The following is a 27,487-nucleotide window of genomic DNA, read 5'->3' on the forward strand; positions in this document are numbered from 1 at the left end:
GATTTATTAACTATGCAATGATTTATTACAAAATACAAATGAGTTAGTACTCTATACAGGTGAGCTATTACATTATACAAATGATTTATTATCTATACAAATGATTTATTACACTATAGAAATGATTTATTTATCTATACCAACTTTTTTTACACTGTACAAATGATTCATTTATCTATATAAACGATTTATCACACTATTCAAACGATTTATTAATATATGCAAATTAGTTATTACACTTCACAAATGAGTTCTTATTCTATACAAATGATTTATTAATTTATACAAATGATGTTATACAATATACAAATGATTTATTGATCTATACAAATGATGTTTTACAATATACAAATGATTTATCACACTATAAATCCTATTTATTGCAATATACAAACTATTACACAAGGAAAAATGATTTCTTACACTGTGGAAATGTATTACACTGCGCAGATGATGTATAATATTATCCAAATTTATTACTCTATACGGATAATTTATTGCACTATTAAAATGATTTATGACACTATACAATGATATTACACTATAAAATAATTTATTAAACGTAACAAGTTATTTTTCACATTATATAAGATATTTATTGCATTACTATACAAGCTATTCTTTACACCATACAAATCTATTACATTATACAACTACATTACTCTATCAAAATATGTTCACACTATCAAAGTTATTCATTAAATTACATTAATTGTAATACACTACACAAATGATTTGTACTTAATATAAGTTATTTATCAAATTATGTAAGTTATTCAATTCATTTACAAATAACCTATCACACTATACAATTCTATTACACTATCAAAATATTTTTTACATTTAACAGGTTATTCATTTCACTGTACAAGTTATTTATTTCACCATACAAATGATTGTTGTCGTTCAAATTAGATGGTTACAGGTTCTAATCATTATAATTTGATCATTATTAAATCCTCTCTGCAGTCTAATGGAAAAATCGATTGACATGTGAATTAATTAAGCGTGCACATATAAATTATTTTTATTCCGGTGGTATCGCCTGGTCTGGACGGGCTTCCACCTATCCAGCGCTGACCAAATTAAGTCAATTACAGATAGTGGTCATTTCTACTTGTCAAACTTACAGTAAAAATCTGGCGGATACATCACTTAATATGGCACCTTAAAAGGGGCCTATACACGCGTGCTGAAGCCCTCTCAAGCCGTGGCTATAGGCGTCATGGGACTCCGTATTACAACGAGAACGAGCGCGGAGAGAGAGGAGTAACGCAGCTAATAACTTCATGTGGCTCGCTAGACACTCGATTGGCTGAGAGGCTGTGAGTGGCAGCAGCAGCAGCCATAGATGTTGCTGGAGAGGGCGTGGCTTTACAAAGTAAATATACAATCGCTAATAAATTGATATAATCAGAAAAGACTGCTTAAATGATTCAAAAACAAGGTAACGACTCGATAAAAGGCTGCAGTACGTCATCTATTTTCGTGTTACCATAACACAGTACTTTTTATTAAGAATCTGCGAGTTTCTGATTTAGATTCTTAATCCGGTAGAGGGACTCATTCACTGTTTAGTATTTTTCAGTTTTAGCATATTTCCACATATCCATAAAAATGTTTATATGGAATTAATAGAAGAAGTTCTTAAGCGTATTTAGACCAAAAGTAAGAATATTTCAAGAAGGTAACGCTGAAAACACGGACCCTTACGCGATGATGAATTTCGCCGCACATCACCCTCCGTACGCATTCGGAGTAACGGCGTCCGGAACCCTAGGACTAACCTCGTCACCCTTCCCCGCCACACCCATCGCACACGGGGGATCGTTACCGGACAGAAGTCAGAGAACGCCGTTTGCAATACAAGAACTTTTAGGACTAGGTAACAACAACCAGGAATCTGACAGACCAAGACATTCTCAGAGTGACCCTATCCTGTCATCATCTTACCTGGCTTCGTCACTGTCCAGTTCGTTAGGTCCAGTCAGGTCAGCAATCAAGGACATTCCAGTATCTCTTCCTTACTCCACTTGGAGGTCTACTTTCATCAATGCTTTAAGCAGTTCAGCGCAATCTGTGTTCAACTTAGGATCGTCACCGAATAACCTCTTGTCCAAAAGTAGCGACCATGTGAAAACAAGTGAGTATATGAGTCTTATTAATTATGTTATAATGCATTAAACCCAAAGGTATCCTTGTCATTATTTTTTCTATCTTTGATCTAAATGATTCCATGTTATATTTTGAGTTCAATCTTGTAAGCAATCGCACATTAAAACATAAACTATTAACAGTTCTTGCTAGAATGTCTTTATGATTTTGTTTTGAAACTTAAGAAAGCAATAACAATTATATATTTTTTAGGAAACGATATACACATATTGACTGAATTATAACGTGCAATTGAAATGCACTAAATGCATTCCATATCATATACGCGGGTGCTGTATTTGCGCTCATATGCGACTGTAAAACAAAGCAACTAAACCTGAATCACTCGATTTTAAACGTTGTTAATATGTGTCATATTTTGAAGAATGCTAATTATAATGGCAAACTTTACGTACTTGACATTTTCACTCAAGAAATCCTCAAAACAAACATTTCTACAGGTTTTATCAAGAATCGTTTTCCGTACAATTGTGTCTGTTTTCCGTAAATTTGAGATAACAAAACTCAGCGTTCTTTCATCATTCAGAGATAAAATAGTTCTGTATTTATCACTTATTTTCACGTTGTTGTTCGTTGATATTTGACCTATTTTGGCGGGGAAATGAAAGGAATAGAAATGCTACACTTAATAAAAGGACACTTCTGCTCATGAGAAATTCAAGGATGATAAGGGCATTGTTTTAAAGTCAAGGGTTGTGCGACATTTTGCCCTCAGAACATGAACAAACAATATAAAATTTATACCAATTTTTAGCTGAAGATTCAAAAGTAAAATGAATATTACCTTATTTTTACGATGCGCCTTTCATGAAAAATATCTATTACAAATGTATTGGCGTATTTGTTGTTGTTATTCTTTCTTTTAAACATTATTTCTTTGGATTTCACATATTAATCGAGATTTAAAAACGACGGAAGGTGTTACTTTTCAATTATTTTACGAACATGCTATTTGATTTATTTCTAATATTTTAATTTACGCCAGATTCTTTTTATAAGTGTACGGATTTTGCGCACAAAGCTTTTCATTAATGTTACCATGAAATACCGACAACAGAAATAAAACACCACTGTTATTGTTAATTAGGTTTTTGTTTCTTATCTAAAATAAATTGTTACAGTGGCGCGAATCTAGTTAGGTTTGTAACAATAAATAATTGTGTGGAATGTAAATACTGGAAGCCCAATGATAATGTACACATGTCAAACAGTAAGCTGTCTAACTATAAACACGTCAGGTCTATCTAACTGACCACGGGCTAGCGCACGTGCGTAAAGACCAGCTGGAGAGGATGTCATGATAACGACCATTTACATACCCAGTGTCCATATATTTACTACACTGGTTTATCAAGTATATGGAATTAAAGCTCAAACGCTTACATTTTCTAACAACTAATGGTATAGTATAGCCCTATAATGAAGACTTAGAAATATGTTATAACTACATTAAGATAAAGTAAAGAATGACGCTAATACACTGCAATTATAACGACATATACCACTCGTTATTATCACTGGCTTCGTGTCATAATACGTTTAAAATTATTCTCAAGAATGCCATACACTTCTTTTACATTTATAAACTATGCTGGTACATGCATTTCATTTTTTTACCTAAATGTATGCACACATAATGGAATAATTGTATATCGTATTAATATCTATTCAATTACGTTGAATTTCGTCTTTGTTTGCGGTAAATTATGATAGACACGGGAAATATACGTCTAGTCCTAGAAGACGATTTTACCAATCTCTAGCTGAGTTAATTTACTGTAGCTCTCACCGCTAAACCCACGTTCACAACTCCAATTAAGGAATGTTTCAAACTGCTAGAAGCATTATTTTTTTAACTAAAATAATTTGCGTTTGAAAATTAAAGTTGCGTGAAATGCGTTTACTTACGCCTTGCTTAGTGTCATCGCGGTGCCGTATAATTGGAGGGACCATCAGCAGATGGCTAATATTCTACTGCCTTCAACCTTACTGCCATTTTTATGACAACACAAAAGAAGAGGCAATTACTTTCTCTATCATGTTATCTATTTGATATTTGAAAGGCACTTTGATACATTAAAGGAGATATTTAACTGTATAAACTATGATATTTGTACCAGTAGTGGAATACCCCCGAAACAGTCCCTACATCACTGTAATGACTTTATATAGTATTACCAATAATGAGTCGGATACCTAAAATGCCGCGGGCTATGTAATGCTATAGGCGAAGCGTTGGTTCTTCTGAGGTGAACACAAATTGATCCCCATCAGATTCCATTCTTACCACTCTACCTGGATACTGAGAGACTTCTATAAACGTCAAGCTGACTCATTTCATGCACGTGCGGAAATCCGGCGGGAAAACAAGCATTTCGTCTGCGGCAGTTTACACGCATCGTTGGCATAGCCGATTAAAAATAGAATGAAAACATTTATTATTTATTAATATGAGGAAATGCGATTTCCTTTCAAATCGGAAAATTGCTTGTGGGTTTCGTCCATTTAAGCAAGATTAAACGATATTGGTATTACACCCAAAGCGGCGAGCTAATTTATACATGGGATTAATAGACTGGGATTTTAATTAGCTAATTACAAACTGTGGTACAAATGATTATTTGTTTGAACTAGGTAACCTCTTACTATTACTTCGTATGCTTAAAAATTGCTCTCATTGTATCTACTCGTCACCGACCTCACCCTTGTTACAGTATTTATAACCTATTAATGCTGATAATTTTAGTTATAATAAGTTGTACTTATCAATGATATATTAATAAAGGAAATATTGCACAAAAATAATAGTCGCAAGTACAAAAAGTGTATGAATGATTCGTTAAATACATTAATCTATTGACGATACAGTTGTAATATTTAAATGAAATCCCCAAAGTCACCTACATGTATAGTGTAGACGACTACCGATATATTTATCCTATAACTAATTTTATCACATGTTAATTGTTCTGACGTAACAGCCATTTATAAACAAATTTCACACAATTTTGTTAATAACTACTAACTTAGTTAAACAATTAAATAAACCATACCACTTACACACACCTAGATTTAATTATCTAAATCAAAACAAAGACACGATGATTTCCATAAAAAGGCATCAAACTGCAAACACCTATTATCCAACGTATTCCATCCATAATTGTAGTTTATATACATTATAGATTAAAGAGCAAACAAATATATCAATAAATATGAATTAAGTATTAGACAGAGGAAGCACACATTCATTTTTGTGAGTAGGAACATGTATCTTATATATTAAACACGTTAATTGTTCTCAATAAAAAAGTAGATATATATTTATATAAACATAAACAAAAGAAATATTAACACGACAACAACTTCAATTTCATATCATACTATATTTATTTATATATATATACATTAGACTGTACTAGGGAAATCGATTACGGTACTACCGCATTTCAGTTAATCACTATTTCATATCTATTGCAGATCTAGAATCAAATTACAGTGATAAAGGAAGTCTGGAGAATATTGACAATGCGGGTTTGAGCAGCAAGAAAAAGAAAAAGAAGCGACGTCACAGGTAATTTTCGCTTTCCTACACTTTGACTTTACGCTTTCAAATACACCATTATCTGCTATTGTACACCTTCCATCTTCAAATATGTATCAACCCACTTTTAAAGACTTCACGTGAGACCCCTCACACGCTTCCATACGGACCAACAAGCGTGATTGATATAGGTTAGTATTATTTGTTTTTCAATTGTTGTTTACATTTAAATGTCTTCAATACATCGTCAATAATATATCTACTTTAATACGCCTAGGTTTGTCAATCATACGCTTGCAAAACATTTTGATATCTCTCATTGTTAATAAATATAAACAACACATTCTTTAGGGGTGACATTCGCGGTTTATGAGTCATGAATATTCATTGAACCACTTGACATGTTAAAGTAGGCCTATAGCATAGTTGTACTACACTTGAATAACAAACGAATTAACTTTTCAATGTGACGTCTCTGTTATATGTATACGTATCCTGTATTGTATATGTATGTTTGAAGAATGAATATACTCGTGAAATGTCATGTACACGGATACATCAGTAACTACTTATTTGTTTTAATCTAAACACACAAGCAACGTTATTACATTTGTCATATAATTGGAAAAAGCAAGATTTATAAATAATGTGGATATTAATCGTAAATCACACTGAGGCATGTCGGAAATCCTAACAGTGGAGGTGACCATTGAATAAATCAGCCACATATTTCATTGTAATCGATTACATGTATTATAACCGGTAAAGAACCAACCCGTAAAAATGAGGGGGGAAAAAACAACAACAAAAACAAACAAACAAACAAAAACAAACAAAAAAAACCCAAGAAAAAATCTGCGTGTAGATTGAAAATATATATATGTTTACGACAAATTACTACGTCAATGAATTTGTGAAAAAGTCGGTTGAGAAAGGATCACCAACAAGGTTTACATACTAAAGGCAGAACGTAGGAAAAGTCGGACCAATCATTTGTTTCCATTGAAGAAAATATCGCCTAAATTAACCGTAAAAGACTGATTTTCCTGAAGGTCAATATCCATCTTTTTTTATAAATGTGAAAACTACAAAGTGGGACACTTGACCCCTAAATATCGCCGGAGGTAACCGATTTCACACTGTGGTCCGTCGTGGCCAGATCGAAGCTAGCTGATACCGAGAAGCCATAACACAAAACTGGCGTGACGGGCACCCATAACACAAGGACACACATAATACAATATAATAAATCCCTTCTTTTGAGACTTCCTAATCATTATCAGCAGATGTATTGTCCTTTATTGTCGTGTTCCACATTTTCATGCAATTCCATAGAATTGGTATTGGCCTATTAGACGTTTGTCTAGTGTCTGTGGGCAATTAATAAATTGGACGAGAACAAGCCACTAGGGATTAGGGCAGTAAGTCCTTTACGTACTGGACAATGGGCGCAAACACTTTTCTGACATTTTACTTGATAGTGGTAATGTGAAAATTGGCGTATTTATCAATTTAGATACACGAAAGACTAATTTGAGCTAATTTGTTATCGTACATAATCGATACGTGTAGCATGCACAAAGCTGTCTCCATAGACATAGGCGCTTCCCGAACTAGGCAGTAGTCATTTTTATTTCTACTGAATATTTCAAATTTATTAGCGCAAAATGTCAATCCGTGTCGGCAGAGGAAGCCATAGGCCCATACTCTACCCATGTCTGTTAGGGAAGGAGAGTTATTGCTTCTACAAATTTTGATGCATTTGACACGAAATTAATATAAAATCGTAATCAGACTGTCATGTTAATTCTACCCCGTATGGAATACATGTTACAACACTTGTAAGATAACTTATAATGAATCTTCATTATTCTCAGGTTTAACAAAGGTTTAAATTGTGATTTTCCTTTGACAGAAAATATTACTTTAAAGTGTTTACGTGCAAAGTAATTTATCAGTTGTCAACTTATAAAAATGCATTTGTGTATTTAAGAGCTTAGTAATTTCATACCCACTAGTGAGATCAATATATGTAGCCTTTATTGGATAATGCAACATTTTGGTGTAGAATATTGGCGTATGAAGACTTATTATGTTAGTCGTATGTGAATGCGTGTTAAAATACACAAAAACAGTACGAATCAAATATCTGTTTATTCAGTAATCAATAATGTTACATTTGCTGATAAATTTCTTGGTCGTAAAAATATGAGGCAGTAAGTATCACATTTGAAAACCATACGTGAAAGGATATTGTTTGGTGTTGTAATAACTTCGACGCTAATGTATATGTGTACATATTTTTATCTGATATACATGCATTATAATATACACTGTAATTACTGTGCTCGCTTTACTTACTCTGATACGGACAATAGGGGAAAACAGCAGCGAGGGCTGCTTAATGTCTATAGTTACATTTTAACAGTTTAAAATAGGGTTGACCAACTTGTCTGTAGTTAATAAATTGTAGACAAAATATCTTTTACATTATAATTAAGTACTTACTGTAATTATTATCATTAATTTGGCCAAGAAGTGTGTTTATCGAGTCAGGAAGTAAAACAATTCTTTTTTTGAAAATAATCAAGGCATTACGGTATATAAGGAAGCATAGTTATAACAAATAATTATACAAATAAGAATGCATTATAGACTTTTTACACATTATATTATATGAAAGGAAGATTTGTTTTAAAAATGCAAACACGACTATCAAGTATGATAAATAAAGATAAACATTATACGTACCTGTATAAAATTATATTATAGTTACGCATGTAAGGAAGTTATCATAAAACAACTTATGTAATGAGTATATTAATTACGTATAGCAGTTAATACACATTTACATGTTATGTTAGGTAATAACGCATGTATGATGTAGTATAACAGCCGTTTATAGTACAGTTATACATTATATCGGGAATCACTAATTACATATGGAATACTATAGTAAGGTTGAAAGGATTTAAAATTATGAAATATGATAAGACGCTTTATAATTACTATATAAAGACATGTTACAATTAAGTTTGTAAAAAGCTGTATTGATTAAATATAAAAGGTAGAGTAACAGTTTAAATTATTGGAAATATGTTATGAAGTAAAGCAAAAATATATTAGATTTTTTAATCATTGAATATGGTTAGGAGAGGCAGATATTAATACAGAATTATAGAAGAGTATATAAGAAATAATAAAAAAAAGATATCAAGTATACAATGTTTCATAATAATATTCTTTAGAATAAGGTACTTACAATAATATTATCTAGTCTATAGGACTCATAATAATACTACCTAGTATATGGTGACTTATAATGATAATACCTAGTGTACGGTGACTCAAAATAAATACTATCTAGTATACGGTGACTCAAAATAAATACTATCAAGTATATAGTGACTCATTATAATACTATCTGGTATATAGTGACTCATTATAATGCTACCTAGTATATGGTGACTTATAATGATAATACCTAGTATACGGTGACTCAAAATAAATACTATCTAGTATATGGTGACTCAAAATAAATACTATCTAGTATATGGTGACTCATTATATACTATTTGTTTATAGTGACTCATTATAATATTATCTAGTATATAGGACTAACAATTATACTATCTAGTGCATTTATATATAGGGACTCATAATAATACTACCAAGTTTAATAGGACTCGTAATGACAATACAGTATATGGTGACTCATTATAATACTATCTAGTATATGGTGACTCATTATAATACTATCTAGTATATGGTGACTCATTATAATACTGTCTAGTATATGGTGACTCCTTATAACACTATCTAGTATATGGTGACTCATTATAATACTGTCCAGTATATGGTGACTCATTATAATACTATCTAGTATATGGTGACTCATTATAATACTACCTAGTATATGGTGACTCATTATAACACTACCTAGTATATGGTGACTCATTATAATACTACCTAGTATATGGTGACTCATTATAACACTACCTAGTATATGGTGACTCATTATAATACTACCTAGTATATGGTGACTCATAATACTACCTAGTATATGGTGACTCATTATAATACTACCTAGTATATGGTGACTCATTATAACACTACCTAGTATATGGTGACTCATTATAATACTACCTAGTATATGGTGACTCAATATAATACTACCTAGTATATGGTGACTCATAATAATATTAGTTTGTCTCGTTTATGGTGACTTATGATAATACTCCAAATATAAAGAACGTATAATAGTATCGTTTATGGTGACTTATGATACTATAAAGAACGTATAATAGTATCGTTTATGGTGACTTATGATACTATAAAGAACGTATAATAGTATCGTTTATGGTGACTTATGATACTATAAAGAACGTATAATAGTAGTATCTAAAGAATTATAAGCGTTATCATAATACTACTAACAGACATATAAGCACTCGTATCATGAAAGGTAGATGTGGATATATAATAATCACTTTTGTGAAAAACATTTAAGTAAAAAAGTCTTTGAAAACTCCAAGTATCCGTTGTAATTTATTAACACAGTGTATCAGCCTTGATGTAATTACATGTTAGGAGGTATCAAAGTAAGCGACTACAACTATAGCGTTCACATTCATATATCCGTGATTTCTTCTTATAAATAGTGTATTGGAGTTAAGCTGTAGTGATACACGGGTCCATACCATGAAATTTCTCTTTATATATATATGTGTGTGTTACGGTTTTTAAAACACTGTTTACCTCAGTTAATGTTTATAAACAATGCTACAAAGAGAAAGCCGATTGGAGTCAGGTGGGCGTGAGTGAGGAGTCTGAGCAGTGTCTGCTTACGACCGATAACATACAATATGTATGTATTGTTATAGGACCTACCCAATTGTAATGTTATTGTTGTAGGACCTACCCAATTGTAATGTTATTGTTATAGGACCTACCCAATTGTAATGTTATTACTGTAGGACCTACCCAATTGTAATGTTATTGTTATAGGACCTACCCAATTGTAATGTTATTACTGTAGGACCTACCCAATTGTAATGTTATTGTTATAGGACCTACCCAATTGTAATGTTATTACTGTAGGACCTACCCAATTGTAATGTTATTACTGTAGGACCTACCCAATTGTAATGTTATTGTTATAGGACCTACCCAATTGTAATGTTATTACTGTAGGACCTACCCAATTGTAATGGTATTGTTGTAGGACCTACCCAATTGTCATGTTATTGTTGTAGGACCTACCCAATTGTAATGTTATTGTTGTAGGACCTACCCAATTATAATGTTATTACTGTAGGACCTACCCAATTGTAATGTTATTACTGTAGGACCTACCCAATTGTAATGGTATTGTTGTAGGACCTACCCAATTATAATGTTATTACTGTAGGACCTACCCAATTATAATGTTATTATTGTAGGACCTACCCAATTGTAATGTTATTACTGTAGGACCTACCCAATTGTAATGGTATTGTTGTAGGACCTACCCAATTATAATGTTATTACTGTAGGACCTACCCAATGTAATGTTATTACTGTAGGACCTACCCAATTATAATGTTATTACTGTAGGACCTACCCAATTGTAATGTTATTACTGTAGGACCTACCCAATTGTAATGTTATTGTTGTAGGACCTACCCAATTGTAATGTTATTGTTGTAGGACCTACCCAATTATAATGTTATTACTGTAGGACCTACCCAATTGTAATGTTATTGTTGTAGGACCTACCCAATTGTAATGTTATTGTTGTAGGACCTACCCAATTATAATGTTATTACTGTAGGACCTACCCAATTGTAATGTTATTGTTGTAGGACCTACCCAATTGTAATGTTATTGTTGTAGGACCTACCCAATTGTAATGTTATTGTTGTAGGACCTACCCAATTATAATGTTATTACTGTAGGACCTACCCAATTGTAATGTTATTGTTGTAGGACCTACCCAGTTGTAATGTTATTGTTGTAGGACCTACCCAATTGTAATGTTATTGTTGTAGGACCTACCCAATTGTGATGTTATTGTTGTAGGACCTACCCAATTGTGATGTTATTGTTATAGGACCTACCCAATTGTAATGTTATTGTTGTAGGCCCTACCCAATTGTAATGTTATTATTGTAGGACCTACCCAATTGTACTGTTATTACTGTAGGACCTACCGAATTGTAATGTTATTGTTGTAGGATCTACCCAATTGTAATGTTATTGTTATAGGACCTACCCAATTGTAATGTTATTGTTGTAGGATCTACCCAATTGTAATGTTATTGTTATAGGACCTACCCAATTGTAATGTTATTGTTGTAGGACCTACCGAATTGTAATGTTATTGTTGTAGGACCTACCCAATTATAATGTTATTACTGTAGGACCTACCGAATTGTGATGTTATTGTTGTAGGACCTACCCAATTGTAATGTTATTACTGTAGGACCTACCCAATTGTAATGTTATTGTTATAGGACCTACCCAATTGTAATGTTATTGTTGTAGGACCTACCCAATTGTAATGTTATTGTTATAGGACCTACCCAATTGTAATGTTATTGTTATAGGACCTACCCAATTGTAATGTTATTGTTGTTGGACCTACCCAATTGTAATGTTATTGTTATAGGACCTACCCAATCGTGATATTATTGTTATAGGGCCTACCCAATTGTAATGTTATTGCTATAGGACCTACCCAATTGTAATGTTATTGTTGTAGGCCCTACCCAATTGTAATGTTATTGTTGTAGGCCCTACCCAATTGTAATGTTATTGTTGTAGGACCTACCGAATTGTAATGTTATTGTTATAGGACCTACCCAATTGTAATGTTATTGTTATAGGACATACCCAATTGTAATGTTATTGTTGTAGGCCCTACCCAATTGTAATGTTATTGTTGTAGGACCTACCGAATTGTGATGTTATTGTTATAGGACCTACCCAATTGTAATGTTATTGTTGTAGGCCCTACCCAATTGTAATGTTATTATTGTAGGACCTACCCAATTGTACTGTTATTACTGTAGGACCTACCCAATTGTAATGTTATTGTTATAGGACCTACCCAATTGTAATGTTATTGTTGTAGGACCTACCGAATTGTAATGTTATTGTTGTAGGACCTACCCAATTATAATGTTATTACTGTAGGACCTACCGAATTGTGATGTTATTGTTGTAGGACCTACCCAATTGTAATGTTATTACTGTAGGACCTACCCAATTGTAATGTTATTGTTATAGGACCTACCAAATTGTAATGTTATTGTTGTAGGACCTACCCAATTGTAATGTTATTGTTATAGGACCTACCGAATTGTAATGTTATTGTTATAGGACCTACCGAATTGTAATGTTATTGTTATAGGACCTACCCAATTGTAATGTTATTGTTGTAGGACCTACCCAATTGTGATGTTATTGTTGTAGGACCTACCCAATTGTGATGTTATTGTTGTAGGACCTACCCAATTGTAATGTTATTGTTATAGGAACTACCCAATTGTAATGTTATTGTTGTAGGACCTACCCAATTGTAATGTTATTGTTATAGGACCTACCCAATTGTAATGTTATTACTGTAGGACCTACCCAATTGTAATGTTATTACTGTAGGACCTACCCAATTGTAATGTTATTACTGTAGGACCTACCCAATTGTAATGTTATTGTTGTAGGACCTACCCAATTGTGATGTTATTACTGTAGGACCTACCCAATTGTAATGCTATTGTTGTAGGACCTACCCAATTGTGATGTTATTACTGTAGGACCTACCCAATTGTAATGCTATTGTTATAGGACCTACCCAATTGTAATGTTATTGTTATAGGACCTACCCAATTGTAATATTATTGTTTTGTATTGATTAGGTCTTAATTAAAGGAAATTCTTACTTTTATATCTTATATATATATTTAAATTGTAAGCCTGATTTATACTGTTATAAGTTTCAAGTATGTATGTAGTGTCTACATATAAGTAAGTTTAGATATTAACTGTAAAATGTCTTAAGTTACAGTCATTACAGTTAATAAGAATTAAAATAAATAGCATAAGAAAAGTTTACTTTTAAAGACATATAATTATGTAAGAAGAGGTAAGCAATTAAGTAATTGGGAAGCTTAGTATTAAATATATTTAAAGGAAAAGATGTATCAGGAAAACAATCATTAGGAACGAGGAAGAATCTAATTAAGCGCATACATAAATCTATTCTTGTTAAGTGGGGTAAGAATGTACTTGCTACTTTTTGTATGAAAGTCTTATAGTTTTAAACTGTGTGATTTGTTTTACAAGACGTGTCCATCTTTAGTAAATCATCACAGTCTATTGTTTAATAACATAATACTGTGACAGGATCTGATTATAAATCACAAAAACTGTGTAATACTCTCAAACAATGACATATGATAACACTTATATCTTTCTATCAATAAGATAGCGCTAAACAAATGTGTTATCTTAACAGAGCAGTAACCTAAAATTGTAACGACTTTAAATAAGACATCCAAGTTTATCGAGATAACGTTTCGTATTCCTTAACTACATCGACTGATTACAGTCACCAGCTTCCACAATAGTTTGTTTATATCCATATACATTTTTATATACTAGTATTCTACTTCATTACGGATTAGTATGAACAAATCAGTGTTACGTTTTCATACTTATGAGTCAGCATCTAAAGCTGCTCACCAGCCTCTTGTCTTCTGTTCAATCATTTTGTTTTTTATGTGGATTTTATTAAAGAGTGGGTTTAATGACATAATCACATAATACATTAATATTTGTAAAGGCCCGTTTGATTTCTCCTCTTGTGGATTTCACTTGTTTTACGATTCCCATGATGATGGGATAGCTGTATGATAGAATTTAGTATTTAAATGTGTTACTGAATAAAGAGTAAAAGGCTGTATCAACTACTGAATGAAGAATAAAATTATGTATCTACTACTGCTCTATTTATTATTTAATGAATAGTAAAAGGCTGTAGTTATTACTGAATGAACAGTTAAAATGATGTATCCATTATTGAATGAATAGTAAAAGACGTATCTATTACTGAATGATTAATAAATGGATGTATTAATTAACGAGTAGTAAATGATGTACAGTGTATCAATTTCAGAATGGATAGTAAAACGCTGTATTTATTTTAAATGGCTAGCAAAATGTTGTATTAATTTCAGAATGAATAGTAAAATGCTGTATCTTTTTCTGAGTGAACAGTAAAATGCTGTATCTTTTTCTGAGTGAACAGTAAAATGCTGTATCTTTTTCTGAATGAACAGTAAAAGGCTGTATCTGTTTCTGAATGAATAGTAAAATACTGTATCTTTATCCGTATGAACAATAAATGTCTGCATCTATTTCTAAATGAATATTAAAATGCTGTGTCTTTTTCTGAATGAACAGTAAAAGGATGTGTCTATTATTGAATGAATAGTTAAAGGATGTATCTATTACCGAGTTAATAGTTAAAGGCTGTATCTATAACAGAGTTAATAGTTAAAGGCTGTATCTATTACTGAGTTAACAGTTAAAGGCTGTATCTATTACCGAGTTAATAGTTAAAGGCTATATATATTACCGAGTTAATAGTTAAAGGCTGTATCTATTACCGAGTTAATAGTTAAAGGCTATATCTATTACCGAGTTAATAGTTAAAGGCTGTATCTATTACTGAGTGAATAGTTAAAGTCTGTATCTATTACTGAGTGAATAGTTAAAGTCTGTATATATTACCGAGTTAATAGTTAAAGGCTGTATCTATTACCGAGTTAATAGTTAAAGGTTGTATCTATTACAGAGTTAGTAGTTAAAGGCTATATCTATTACCGAGTTAATAGTTAAAGGCTGTATCTATTACTGAGTTAATAGTTAAAGGCTGTATCTATTACTGAGTGAATAGTTAAAGGCTGTATCTATTACCGAGTTAATAGTTAAAGGCTGTATATATTACCGAGTTAATAGTTAAAGGCTGTATATTACCGAGTTAATAGTTAAAGGCTGTATCTATTACTGAGTTAATAGTTAAAGGCTGTATCTATTACTGAGTTAATAGTTAAAGGCTGTATCCATTACTGAGTGCATAGTTAAAGGCTGTATATATTACTGAATGAATAGTTAAAGGCTGTATCTATTACCGAGTTAATAGGTAAAGGCTGAATATATTACCGAGTGAATAGTTAAAGTCTGTATCTATTACTGAGTGAATAGTTAAAGGTTGTATCTATTACAGAGTTAGTAGTTAAAGGCTGTATCTATTACTGAGTTAATAGTTAAAGGCTGTATCTATTACTGCTGTATCTATTACCGAGTTAATAGTTAAAGGCTGTATCTATTACTGAGTTAATAGTTAAAGGCTGTATCTATTACCGAGTTAATAGTTAAAGTCTGTATATATTACTGACTGAATAGTTAAAGGCTCTATCTATTACTGCTGTATCTATTACCGAGTTAATAGTTAAAGGCTGTATCTATTACTGAGTGAATAGTTAAAGTCTGTATCTATTACTGAGTGAATAGTTAAAGGTTGTATCTATTACCGAGTTAATAGTTAAAGGCTGTATATATTACTGAGTTAATAGTTAAAGGTTGTATCTATTACTGAGTTAATAGTTAAAGGCTGTATATATTACTGCTGTATCTATTACTGAGTTAATAGTTAAAGTCTGTATCTATTACTGACTGAATTGTTAAAGGCTGTATCTATTACTGAGTGAATAGTTAAAGTCTGTATCTATTACTGAGTGAATAGTTAAAGGCTGTATCTATTACCGAGTTAATAGTTAAAGGCTGTATCTATTACTGAGTTAATAGTTAAAGGCTGTATATATTACTGCTGTATCTATTACTGAGTTAATAGTTAAAGTCTGTATCTATTACTGACTGAATTGTTAAAGGCTGTATCTATTACTGAGTGAATGGTAAAAGTCTGTATCTATTACTGAGTGAATAGTTAAAGGCTGTATGTATTACTGAGTTAATAGTTAAAGTCTGTATCTATTACTGAGTTAATAGTTAAAGGCTGTATCTATTACTGAGTTAATAGTTAAAGGCTGTATCTATTACTGAGTTAATAGTTAAAGGCTGTATATATTACTGAGTTAATAGTTAAAGGCTGTATATATTACTGAGTGAATAGTTAAAGGCTGTATCTATTACTGAGTGAATAGTTAAAGGCTGTATCTATTACTGAGTTAATAGTTAATGGCTGTATCTATTACTGAGTTAATAGTTAAAGGCTGTATCTATTACTGAGTTAATAGTTAAAGGCTGTATCTATTACTGAGTTAATAGTTAAAGGCTGTATATATTACTGAGTTAATAGTTAAAGGCTGTATCTATTACTGAGTTAATAGTTAAAGGCTGTATCTATTACTGAGTTAATAGTTAAAGGCTGTATCTTTTTCTGAGTGAACAGTAAAATGCTGTATCTTTTTCTGAATGAACAGTAAAAGGCTGTATCTGTTTCTGAATGAATAGTAAAATACTGTATCTTTATCCGTATGAACAATAAATGTCTGCATCTATTTTCTAATAGAATTATTAAAATGCTGTGTCTTTTTCTGAATGAACAGTAAAAGGATGTGTTCTATTATTGAATGAATAGTTAAAGGATGTATATATTACCGAGTTAATAGTTAAAGGCTGTATATATTACCGAGTTAATAGTTAAAGGCTGTATCTATTACCGAGTTAATAGTTAAAGGCTGTATCTATTACCGAGTTAATAGTTAAAGGCTGTATCTATTACTGAGTGAATAGTTAAAGGCTGTATCTATTACTGAGTTAATAGTTAAAGGCTGTATATATTACCGAGTTAATAGTTAAAGGCTGTATCTATTACCGAGTTAATAGTTAAAGGTTGTATCTATTACAGAGTTAGTAGTTAAAGGCTATATCTATTACCGAGTTAATAGTTAAAGGCTGTATCTATTACTGAGTTAATAGTTAAAGGCTGTATCTATTACTGAGTGAATAGTTAAAGGCTGTATCTATTACCGAGTTAATAGTTAAAGGCTGTATCTATTACCGAGTTAATAGTTAAAGGCTGTATCTATTACCGAGTTAATAGTTAAAGGCTGTATCTATTACTGAGTTAATAGTTAAAGGCTGTATCTATTACTGAGTTAATAGTTAAAGGCTGTATCCATTACTGAGTGCATAGTTAAAGGCTGTATCTATTACTGAGTGAATAGTTAAAGGCTGTATCTATTACTGAGTTAATAGTTAAAGGCTGTATCTATTACTGAGTTAATAGTTAAAGGCTGTATCTATTACTGAGTTAATAGTTAAAGGCTGTATCTATTACTGAGTTAATAGTTAAAGGCTGTATCTATTACTGAGTGAATAGTTAAAGGCTGTATCTATTACTGAGTTAATAGTTAAAGGCTGTATCTATTACTGAGTTAATAGTTAAAGGCTGTATCTATTACTGAGTTAATAGTTAAAGGCTGTATCTATTACTGAGTTAATAGTTAAAGGCTGTATATATTACCGAGTTAATAGTTTAAAGGCTGTATCTATTACTGAGTGAATAGTTAAAGGCTGTATCTATTACTGAGTTAATAGTTAAAGGCTGTATCTATTACTGAGTTAATAGTTAAAGGCTGTATCTATTACTGAGTTAATAGTTAAAGGCTGTATCTATTACTGAGTTAAGCAATTAAGTACATTGGGAAGCTTAGTATTAAATATATTTAAAGGAAAAGATGTATCAGGAAAACAATCATTAGGAACGAGGAAGAATCTAATTAAGCGCATACATAAATCTATTCTTGTTAAGTGGGGTAAGAATGTACTTGCTACTTTTTGTATGAAAGTCTTATAGTTTTAAACTGTGTGATTTGTTTTACAAGACGTGTCCATCTTTAGTAAATCATCACAGTCTATTGTTTAATAACATAATGCTGTGACAGGATCTGATTATAAATCACAAAAACTGTGTAATACTCTCAAACAATGACATATGATAACACTTATATCTTTCTATCAATAAGATAGCGCTAAACAAATGTGTTATCTTAACAGAGCAGTAACCTAAAATTGTAACGACTTTAAATAAGACATCCAAGTTTATCGAGATAACGTTTCGTATTCCTTAACTACATCGACTGATTACAGTCACCAGCTTCCACAATAGTTTGTTTATATCCATATACATTTTTATATACTAGTATTCTACTTCATTACGGATTAGTATGAACAAATCAGTGTTACGTTTTCATACTTATGAGTCAGCATCTAAAGCTGCTCACCAGCCTCTTGTCTTCTGTTCAATCATTTTGTTTTTTATGTGGATTTTATTAAAGAGTGGGTTTAATGACATAATCACATAATACATTAATATTTGTAAAGGCCCGTTTGATTTCTCCTCTTGTGGATTTCACTTGTTTTACGATTCCCATGATGATGGGATAGCTGTATGATAGAATTTAGTATTTAAATGTGTTACTGAATAAGAGTAAAAGGCTGTATCAACTACTGAATGAAGAATAAAATTATGTATCTACTACTGCTCTATTTATTATTTAATGAATAGTAAAAGGCTGTAGTTATTACTGAATGAACAGTTAAAATGATGTATCCATTATTGAATGAATAGTAAAAGACGTATCTATTACTGAATGATTAATAAATGGATGTATTAATTAACGAGTAGTAAATGATGTACAGTGTATCAATTTCAGAATGGATAGTAAAACGCTGTATTTATTTTAAATGGCTAGCAAAATGTTGTATTAATTTCAGAATGAATAGTAAAATGCTGTATCTTTTTCTGAGTGAACAGTAAAATGCTGTATCTTTTTCTGAGTGAACAGTAAAATGCTGTATCTTTTTCTGAGTGAACAGTAAAATGCTGTATCTTTTTCTGAATGAACAGTAAAAGGCTGTATCTGTTTCTGAATGAATAGTAAAATACTGTATCTTTATCCGTATGAACAATAAATGTCTGCATCTATTTCTAAATGAATATTAAAATGCTGTGTCTTTTTCTGAATGAACAGTAAAAGGATGTGTCTATTATTGAATGAATAGTTAAAGGATGTATCTATTACCGAGTTAATAGTTAAAGGCTGTATCTATTACCGAGTTAATAGTTAAAGGCTGTATCTATTACCGAGTTAATAGTTAAAGGCTGTATCTATTACCGAGTTAATAGTTAAAGGCTGTATCTATTACCGAGTTAATAGTTAAAGGCTGTATCTATTACTGAGTGAATAGTTAAAGGCTGTATCTATTACCGAGTTAATAGTTAAAGGCTGTATCTATTACCGAGTTAATAGTTAAAGGCTGTATATATTACTGAGTTAATAGTTAAAGGCTGTATCTATTACCGAGTTAATAGTTAAAGGCTGTATCTATTACTGAGTTAATAGTTAAAGGCTGTATCTATTACTGAGTTAATAGTTAAAGGCTATATCTATTACTGAGTGAATAGTTAAAGGCTGTATCTATTACTGAGTGAATAGTTAAAGGCTGTATCTATTACTGAGTGAATAGTTAAAGGCTGTATCTATTACTGAGTTAATAGTTAAAGGCTGTATCTATTACTGAGTGAATAGTTAAAGGCTGTATCTATTACCGAGTTAATAGTTAAAGGCTGTATCTATTACTGAGTTAATAGTTAAAGGCTGTATCTATTACTGAGTTAATAGTTAAAGGCTGTATCTATTACTGAGTGAATAGTTAAAGGCTGTATCTATTACTGAGTGAATAGTTAAAGGCTGTATCTATTACTGAGTTAATAGTTAAAGGCTGTATATATTACTGAGTTAATAGTTAAAGGCTGTATCTATTACCGAGTTAATAGTTAAAGGCTGTATCTATTACTGAGTGAATAGTTAAAGGCTGTATCTATTACTGAGTGAATAGTTAAAGGCTGTATCTATTACTGAGTGAATAGTTAAAGGCTGTATCTATTACTGAGTGAATAGTTAAAGGCTGTATCTATTACCGAGTTAATAGTTAAAGGCTGAATATATTACCGAGTTAATAGTTAAAGGCTGTATCTATTACCGAGTTAATAGTTAAAGGCTGTATCTATTACTGAGTTAATAGGTAAAGGCTGAATATATTACCGAGTTAATAGTTAAAGGCTGTATCTATTACCGAGTTAATAGTTAAAGGCTGTATCTATTACTGAGTGAATAGTTAAAGGCTGTATCTATTACCGAGTTAATAGTTAAAGGCTGTATCTATTACCTGAGTGAATAGTTAAAGTCTGTATCTATTACTGAGTTAATAGTTAAAGGCTATATCTATTACTGAGTGAATAGTTAAAGGCTGTATCTATTACTGAGTTAATAGTTAAAGGCTGTATCTATTACTGAGTTAATAGTTAAAGGCTGTATCTATTACTGAGTGAATAGTTAAAGGCTTGTATCTATTACGAGTTAATAGTTAAAGGCTGTATCTATTACTGAGTGAATAGTTAAAGGCTGTATATATTACTGAGTGAATAGTTAAAGGCTGTATCTATTACTGAGTGAATAGTTAAAGGCTGTATCTATTACTGAGTTAATAGTTAAAGGCTGTATCTATTACTGAGTTAATAGTTAAAGGCTGTATCTATTACTGAGTTAATAGTTAAAGGCTATATCTATTACTGAGTGAATAGTTAAAGGCTGTATCTATTACTGAGTTAATAGTTAAAGGCTGTATCTATTACCGAGTTAATAGTTAAAGGCTGTATCTATTACTGAGTTAATAGTTAAAGGCTGTATCTATTACCGAGTTAATAGTTAAAGGCTGTATATTACCGAGTTAATAGTTAAAGGCTGTATCTATTACTGAGTTAATAGTTAAAGGCTGTATCTATTACTGAGTTAATAGTTAAAGGCTGTATCTATTACTGAGTGCATAGTTAAAGGCTGTATATATTACTGAATGAATAGTTAAAGGCTGTATCTATTACCGAGTTAATAGGTAAAGGCTGAATATATTACCGAGTGAATAGTTAAAGTCTGTATCTATTACTGAGTTAATAGTTAAAGGCTGTATCTATTACCGAGTTAATAGTTAAAGGCTGTATATATTACTGAGTTAATAGTTAAAGGCTGTATCTATTACTGAGTTAATAGTTAAAGGCTGTATATATTACTGCTGTATCTATTACTGAGTGAATAGTTAAAGTCTGTATCTATTACTGAGTGAATAGTTAAAGTCTGTATCTATTACTGAGTGAATAGTTAAAGGCTGTATCTATAACCGAGTTAATAGTTAAAGGCTGTATCTATTACTGAGTTAATAGTTAAAGGCTGTATCTATTACTGAGTTAATAGTTAAAGGCTGTATCTATTACTGAGTGAATAGTTAAAGGCTGTATCTATTACTGAGTTAATAGTTAAAGGCTGTATCTATTACTGAGTTAATAGTTAAAGGCTGTATCTATTACTGAGTTAATAGTTAAAGGCTGTATCTATTACTGAGTTAATAGTTAAAGGCTGTATCTATTACTGAGTGAATAGTTAAAGGCTGTATCTATTACTGAGTGAATAGTTAAAGGCTGTATCTATTACTGAGTGAATAGTTAAAGGCTGTATATATTACTGAGTTAATAGTTAAAGGCTGTATCTATTACCGAGTTAATAGTTAAAGGCTGTATATATTACCGAGTTAATAGTTAAAGGCTGTATATATTACTGAGTTAATAGTTAAAGGCTGTATATATTACCGAGTTAATAGTTAAAGGCTGTATCTATTACTGAGTTAATAGTTAAAGGCTGTATCTATTACCGAGTTAATAGGTAAAGGCTGAATATATTACCGAGTGAATAGTTAAAGTCTGTATCTATTACTGAGTTAATAGTTAAAGGCTGTATCTATTACCGAGTTAATAGTTAAAGGCTGTATCTATTACCGAGTGAATAGTTAAAGGCTGTATCTATTACCGAGTTAATAGTTAAAGGCTGTATATATTACCGAGTTAATAGTTAAAGGCTGTATCTATTACTGAGTTAATAGTTAAAGGCTGTATCTATTACTGAGTTAATAGTTAAAGGCTGTATATATTACTGTGTGAATAGTTAAAGGCTGTATCTATTACTGAGTGAATAGTTAAAGGCTGTATCTATTACTGCTGTATCTATTACCGAGTTAATAGTTAAAGGCTGTATCTATTACTGAGTGAATAGTTACAGGAGTTTTCCACTTGCACGTCTTTTGAACAACTCTTTAAACTTCACGTTTCCATCTACATTGTTTTCCCGATATTATTATATATAGTAACACTAACAATACCCATTATAATGTATTGGCTTTTACACACCTAAACTTAGAAAAATTGCATTGTTCAACTCGTCAATATTTCTGATCACAGGACTATATTCACGAGCTATCAACTAGAAGAACTGGAAAAGGCGTTTAAAGAAGCCCACTACCCAGATGTCTACGCTAGAGAAGTGTTAGCTCTGAAAACTAACCTACCTGAGGACAGAATACAGGTAACTTTTCATCTTCAAGACTACAAGTCTCTGAATTTTACTTAAATCACTTTAAGACATTGTCAATGGAGTAGTGATGGAACATATTAGGGTCAACTGCTATTACTATACCATATCCTTTCGTATTAGACGGATTGTTATAAAGAGTATAACACCAGGCACTAACGTTCATATCTATTTCCGTCACATAACTTGCATCCGGGAATTTTATCTAAAGTTAAAGCACCGTGTCCATATTTTTGGAGAAAGCCTCGCGCACTATAACGTTACTAATGTCTTTAGTAAATGAAACGAAGAAATCACGCAATGTGCGTTTTATAGAGATATTGGGATGCAGTGAAAGTCGCGCGGTATGATGTAATTGGAGGTAGCGGTATCATAACAATAATGGAATTATCTCGGTGTAACTTTCTTCGTGAACGCGTCTTACGGTAACAACTGTAATCAGTGCTAGACGACACAAGTGTACGTGTACCGGTGTACTACAGTAAACTCCAGTGATTAGCTCTGGTCATACCCTCACGTGATCCAAACAAGCCACAACTAATAACCGGTAGTTCTGGTAGGCAGAGCTCGCTCAGACGACGTTAGTCCCCACTCGTGACCACTACACACCAGATACAAGTTACCGTTACCAGCGATAGGCTCTGCCACAAAACATCACTTAACAAAGCAAACACGAAATTGAGTAGATTGCTAATCATTTAATGTATTTTGCGTCATAAAGACATGTAATAAGCAATTAAGAGTGTCTGGGAAAGCCGAATCAAAGCGAGTGCCCCTCCACGCTTAGACGGTCTCTTGTCACACCGAATGGTTAGCGTTACAGACAGCACTGCTTCCAATGGACTGAGCACAGGGAAGCTAATGCATGTCGATAGCGATAGGAAGTTAGGAAAAGTACATGTACAATATATATACGGTCAGTCCAACTTCCCAATTAAGGTCTATTAACACCGTAGAAGTGCCTCCCATGAGGGTGACGAGTCGGTGGTGGGGAAAGGTAATCACACGAGGTGCAGGCTGGCTAAAATGCTGGCCTGTCTACCATCGCCATGATTAATTCCTCATCAAACAGATCGGAGCACTATCTTGTTCGGACACTTATTTTTCGTTGAATGAAACTGATGCCTCCAGAGACATATTTGTCACAATGTGTTTTGCTATGAGGATATCAGGAGCGAGGAGAATGAAATGCTGTCGACTAATTTCCATTTATCTAATAGATTAGCTGTATTCTTATACGCATCCTCTACAATTATGTGATTTCAATTAATAGATTTGTTATACTAATGCAATTTCTCCTGTCGTGACCAGTTTCAATTAAAAGCTAATTGAAGATCGCGCCATGAGACGCGTTAAGTTTATTGCTTTTCCTCGCTGTGATCGGGATGGGCACCCTAAATGAATTAACGCGACTTCAATAACTCCTGGCGGAGTTTTATTCGAATACAAACTGTCCTTATTGTTCTTCTTTATGAAAAAATCTGATGCTTAATGGTAGTGATTTGGAAATAGTAGATTAAAACTTTCCCCGGGGTCTCGGGTCAACTATTGAACATCAAGTAAATCACGCGCTAAAGACCAAGCGTCACGGTCGGTTATTAGTCAATGGTCCGTAAACTAGCGCTGTCATAATTCTTGATTTAAGCCTTGTAATCGAACACTTGGTCACGTTTTATAGACATGAGATCAGCTATCATTATAAATTGATGCATCTTATTGAATTTTGATCCTCGGCAGTACCACGTAACAGTGTAATATCAGCCTTGGAAATATAAATGTTTCTATCCCCCCAAAAAACGGAGACTGTCTAACATGATAAACAGACTCACATTCCAATTACTGCACTCCAACTCAAATTGGATCTCCAATGCAAAAATGAAATTGCGTACTGTAATCGAAATTGAAAATTTTCTTATTTAAGACACTATTTTCATTTGTGACAGAAATCACTTTATCCATTTAATAGTATTCATGGAAACACATTGTAAATGTATTTTACCGCTATTAATTATCAATGTGTTTAATTAAACAATATCACTAGTTTATTTTGTCTTGCCGTAATTGATTGTAGCTAACGGGGAGACAGGAGGAATGATTTAAACACAAACTCGTCATGTCTTTTTGTGTTCTTTTCCATGTCAGGTATTAACAATACCTATGGACCAAGCCTCAGTGGTCGATCACTGATTTCCTCTCTACACAATAAGGAATCAAATGGCATGATGTCGCTGTGTTTGTGTTAATCAGATAAAGATGTTTTTATAATTCAACATTCCTGACAGGAAATTTCTCGTTTTCCGTTTCGTGTCCGAAACCCTTGTCACCGGTACCGATGCGTCCCTAATGATCCTGGGGTGGGCTAATGATATCTTTTGGCAATTAAATCGTGTGTCTAATTACAAGTTAATAAGATTTATACCAGCCCATTACTTCCTCTTAGCCCATCAAAGAAATAGCCGTAATTGGTTTAGTGGCACAGCGATAATACCGCCCGTCGCTACCACCGGCTAATGACGCGCGTGTGATACTACTCGGGGCTGCCGTTGGCACGTGCTGCGCTGTCGATCAATATGACGTCGATACAAAGCGGAAACTTCACAATGGTCCACCAGTGATTTTTACACACATCTTCATTACTTCGTGGAAACGTTTGCATCAATTCATAAATTACAGTGTGCCATGGTTTGGAAATTATCTGGAATTTCGACTTTCTATAGCAAAGGGTCGTTAAAATACGTTGAAAAACAATCCATCGCGTGGCGACGTTGTTATGGCGTGACGGTGAAACGCGAGACTTGTGCGAGAACGGACACAAGTCTACCTTAGCCTTGGAGCCCCCTGGTGAAACATTTATACGTGTTTTACTTGATTGAAAACAGCATATGTAAAAGACAACAAGACAATGTGTTATTGTCTTATCTTACATGGATAAAATTTATCACCAACAGAGACAGTAACACTACCGATTAAAGCACGTGGCTTTTTAGACAATGGTATCTGCATACAACAATTCTGAATGCTGCGTTATATTATTGATAAAAAAAAGAGGACGGCATAAACACGCGAGGATCACATGGTAGAAGTCAATGGTATATCATTTTCTCCGTATCAGTAAAATAATAAATTAAATTAATAACCCATTCTTCTCGTGCATTGACCAGAACAAAACCTTCCATAATATATTACACAAAACGACAAGTATAATTGTTAAAAGTAATCAAAAGTATTATTTGGTTACAGGTGTGGTTTCAAAACAGACGTGCAAAATGGCGAAAGACAGAAAAGACTTGGGGCAGAAGTAGTATAATGGCAGAATATGGTTTATATGGCGCAATGGTGCGACACTCCCTTCCGCTTCCGGAGACAATATTAAAGAGTGCGAAAGACGGAGTTCTAGATTCCTGTGCACCATGGCTTCTCAGTGAGTATCAGACGGATTTACATTCCTAATAATATCTTTACAATTCTCCTTTTACTACTGGGACCAAGGCTTTACCTTAATATACTAAGTTGTTTTTATTCCAACAAGCCTCGATAATAAAATAACTATACCGTTAATTGTATTTAGATGATACAAGACATATATCGGTCACGCTAATATATTTAACACAATGGACAGATACTTCTGTATGTATTGCTTTGACAGAGACGTATAGTCGAGTTTGTCTATATCCAGCAGGTATGCATAAAAAGTCCATTGAAGCCGCTGCCAAACTACAAGAAGAAGACGACGAACCGGTAGAGAAGGACACATTGGATGTCCGGGACAGGGACAGAGAGGAGATCCGGTCGGAAAGCATCGCTTCTCTCCGCGCCAAAGCTCAGGAACACAGTGCCAAGTTTATACACGAGAATCCGGAACGGTCCGACAGTTGTACCGACTCACCTTCACCAAGTGACAATTACAAAAGTAGGTTCGAAGAACCTAGAGTTGACAATGAAAATTCCCACTCACAAGAGGAGATTGACGTTGTGTGAAGGAGGGATCTTTTACGAAACGTGTATGACGTCATGTCAGACTCATATCACGTATTGTTTGACGTCAGTTAAAATATGTGATGATTCAATGTAATATATCTGATATCCATGTTGACGATATGGATGTATGACGTCATTGATTGTAATGTTTCTTTCATTTCAGGTTATTTGTTACACGAGATATATTTAAACGTGAACGACATATAAATTATACGCACGTATACAGATATTATTGTTCTATTAATAACTATGAGATTGGATTTATTTCAAATGAATTTCTTATACATTAAAAATGTCAAAAACA

General features: G+C 32.6%; 1 protein-coding gene across 2 annotated transcripts; it reads left to right on the top strand.

The window, feature by feature from the left end:
* The first annotated feature begins 1,384 nt into the window (after positions 1 to 1,384).
* LOC117324004 (visual system homeobox 2-like) lies at positions 1,385 to 27,487 on the top strand. Of its 2 annotated transcripts, none has more exons than XM_033879589.1 (5): positions 1,385 to 2,143; positions 5,656 to 5,749; positions 23,076 to 23,199; positions 26,446 to 26,626; positions 26,882 to 27,487. In XM_033879589.1, the coding sequence occupies exons 1-5, from the start codon at positions 1,717 to 1,719 to the stop codon at positions 27,181 to 27,183; spliced, it is 1,128 nt and encodes a 375-aa protein (XP_033735480.1). In that variant the 5' UTR covers positions 1,385 to 1,716; the 3' UTR covers positions 27,184 to 27,487. The 2 variants fall into 2 exon arrangements, with proteins under 2 accessions (XP_033735480.1, XP_033735481.1); XM_033879590.1 differs by having other exon boundaries at positions 26,885 to 27,487.

Source organism: Pecten maximus, chromosome 3 (assembly GCF_902652985.1).
Source record: "Pecten maximus chromosome 3, xPecMax1.1, whole genome shotgun sequence".
Lineage (NCBI taxonomy): Eukaryota > Metazoa > Mollusca > Bivalvia > Pectinida > Pectinidae > Pecten > Pecten maximus.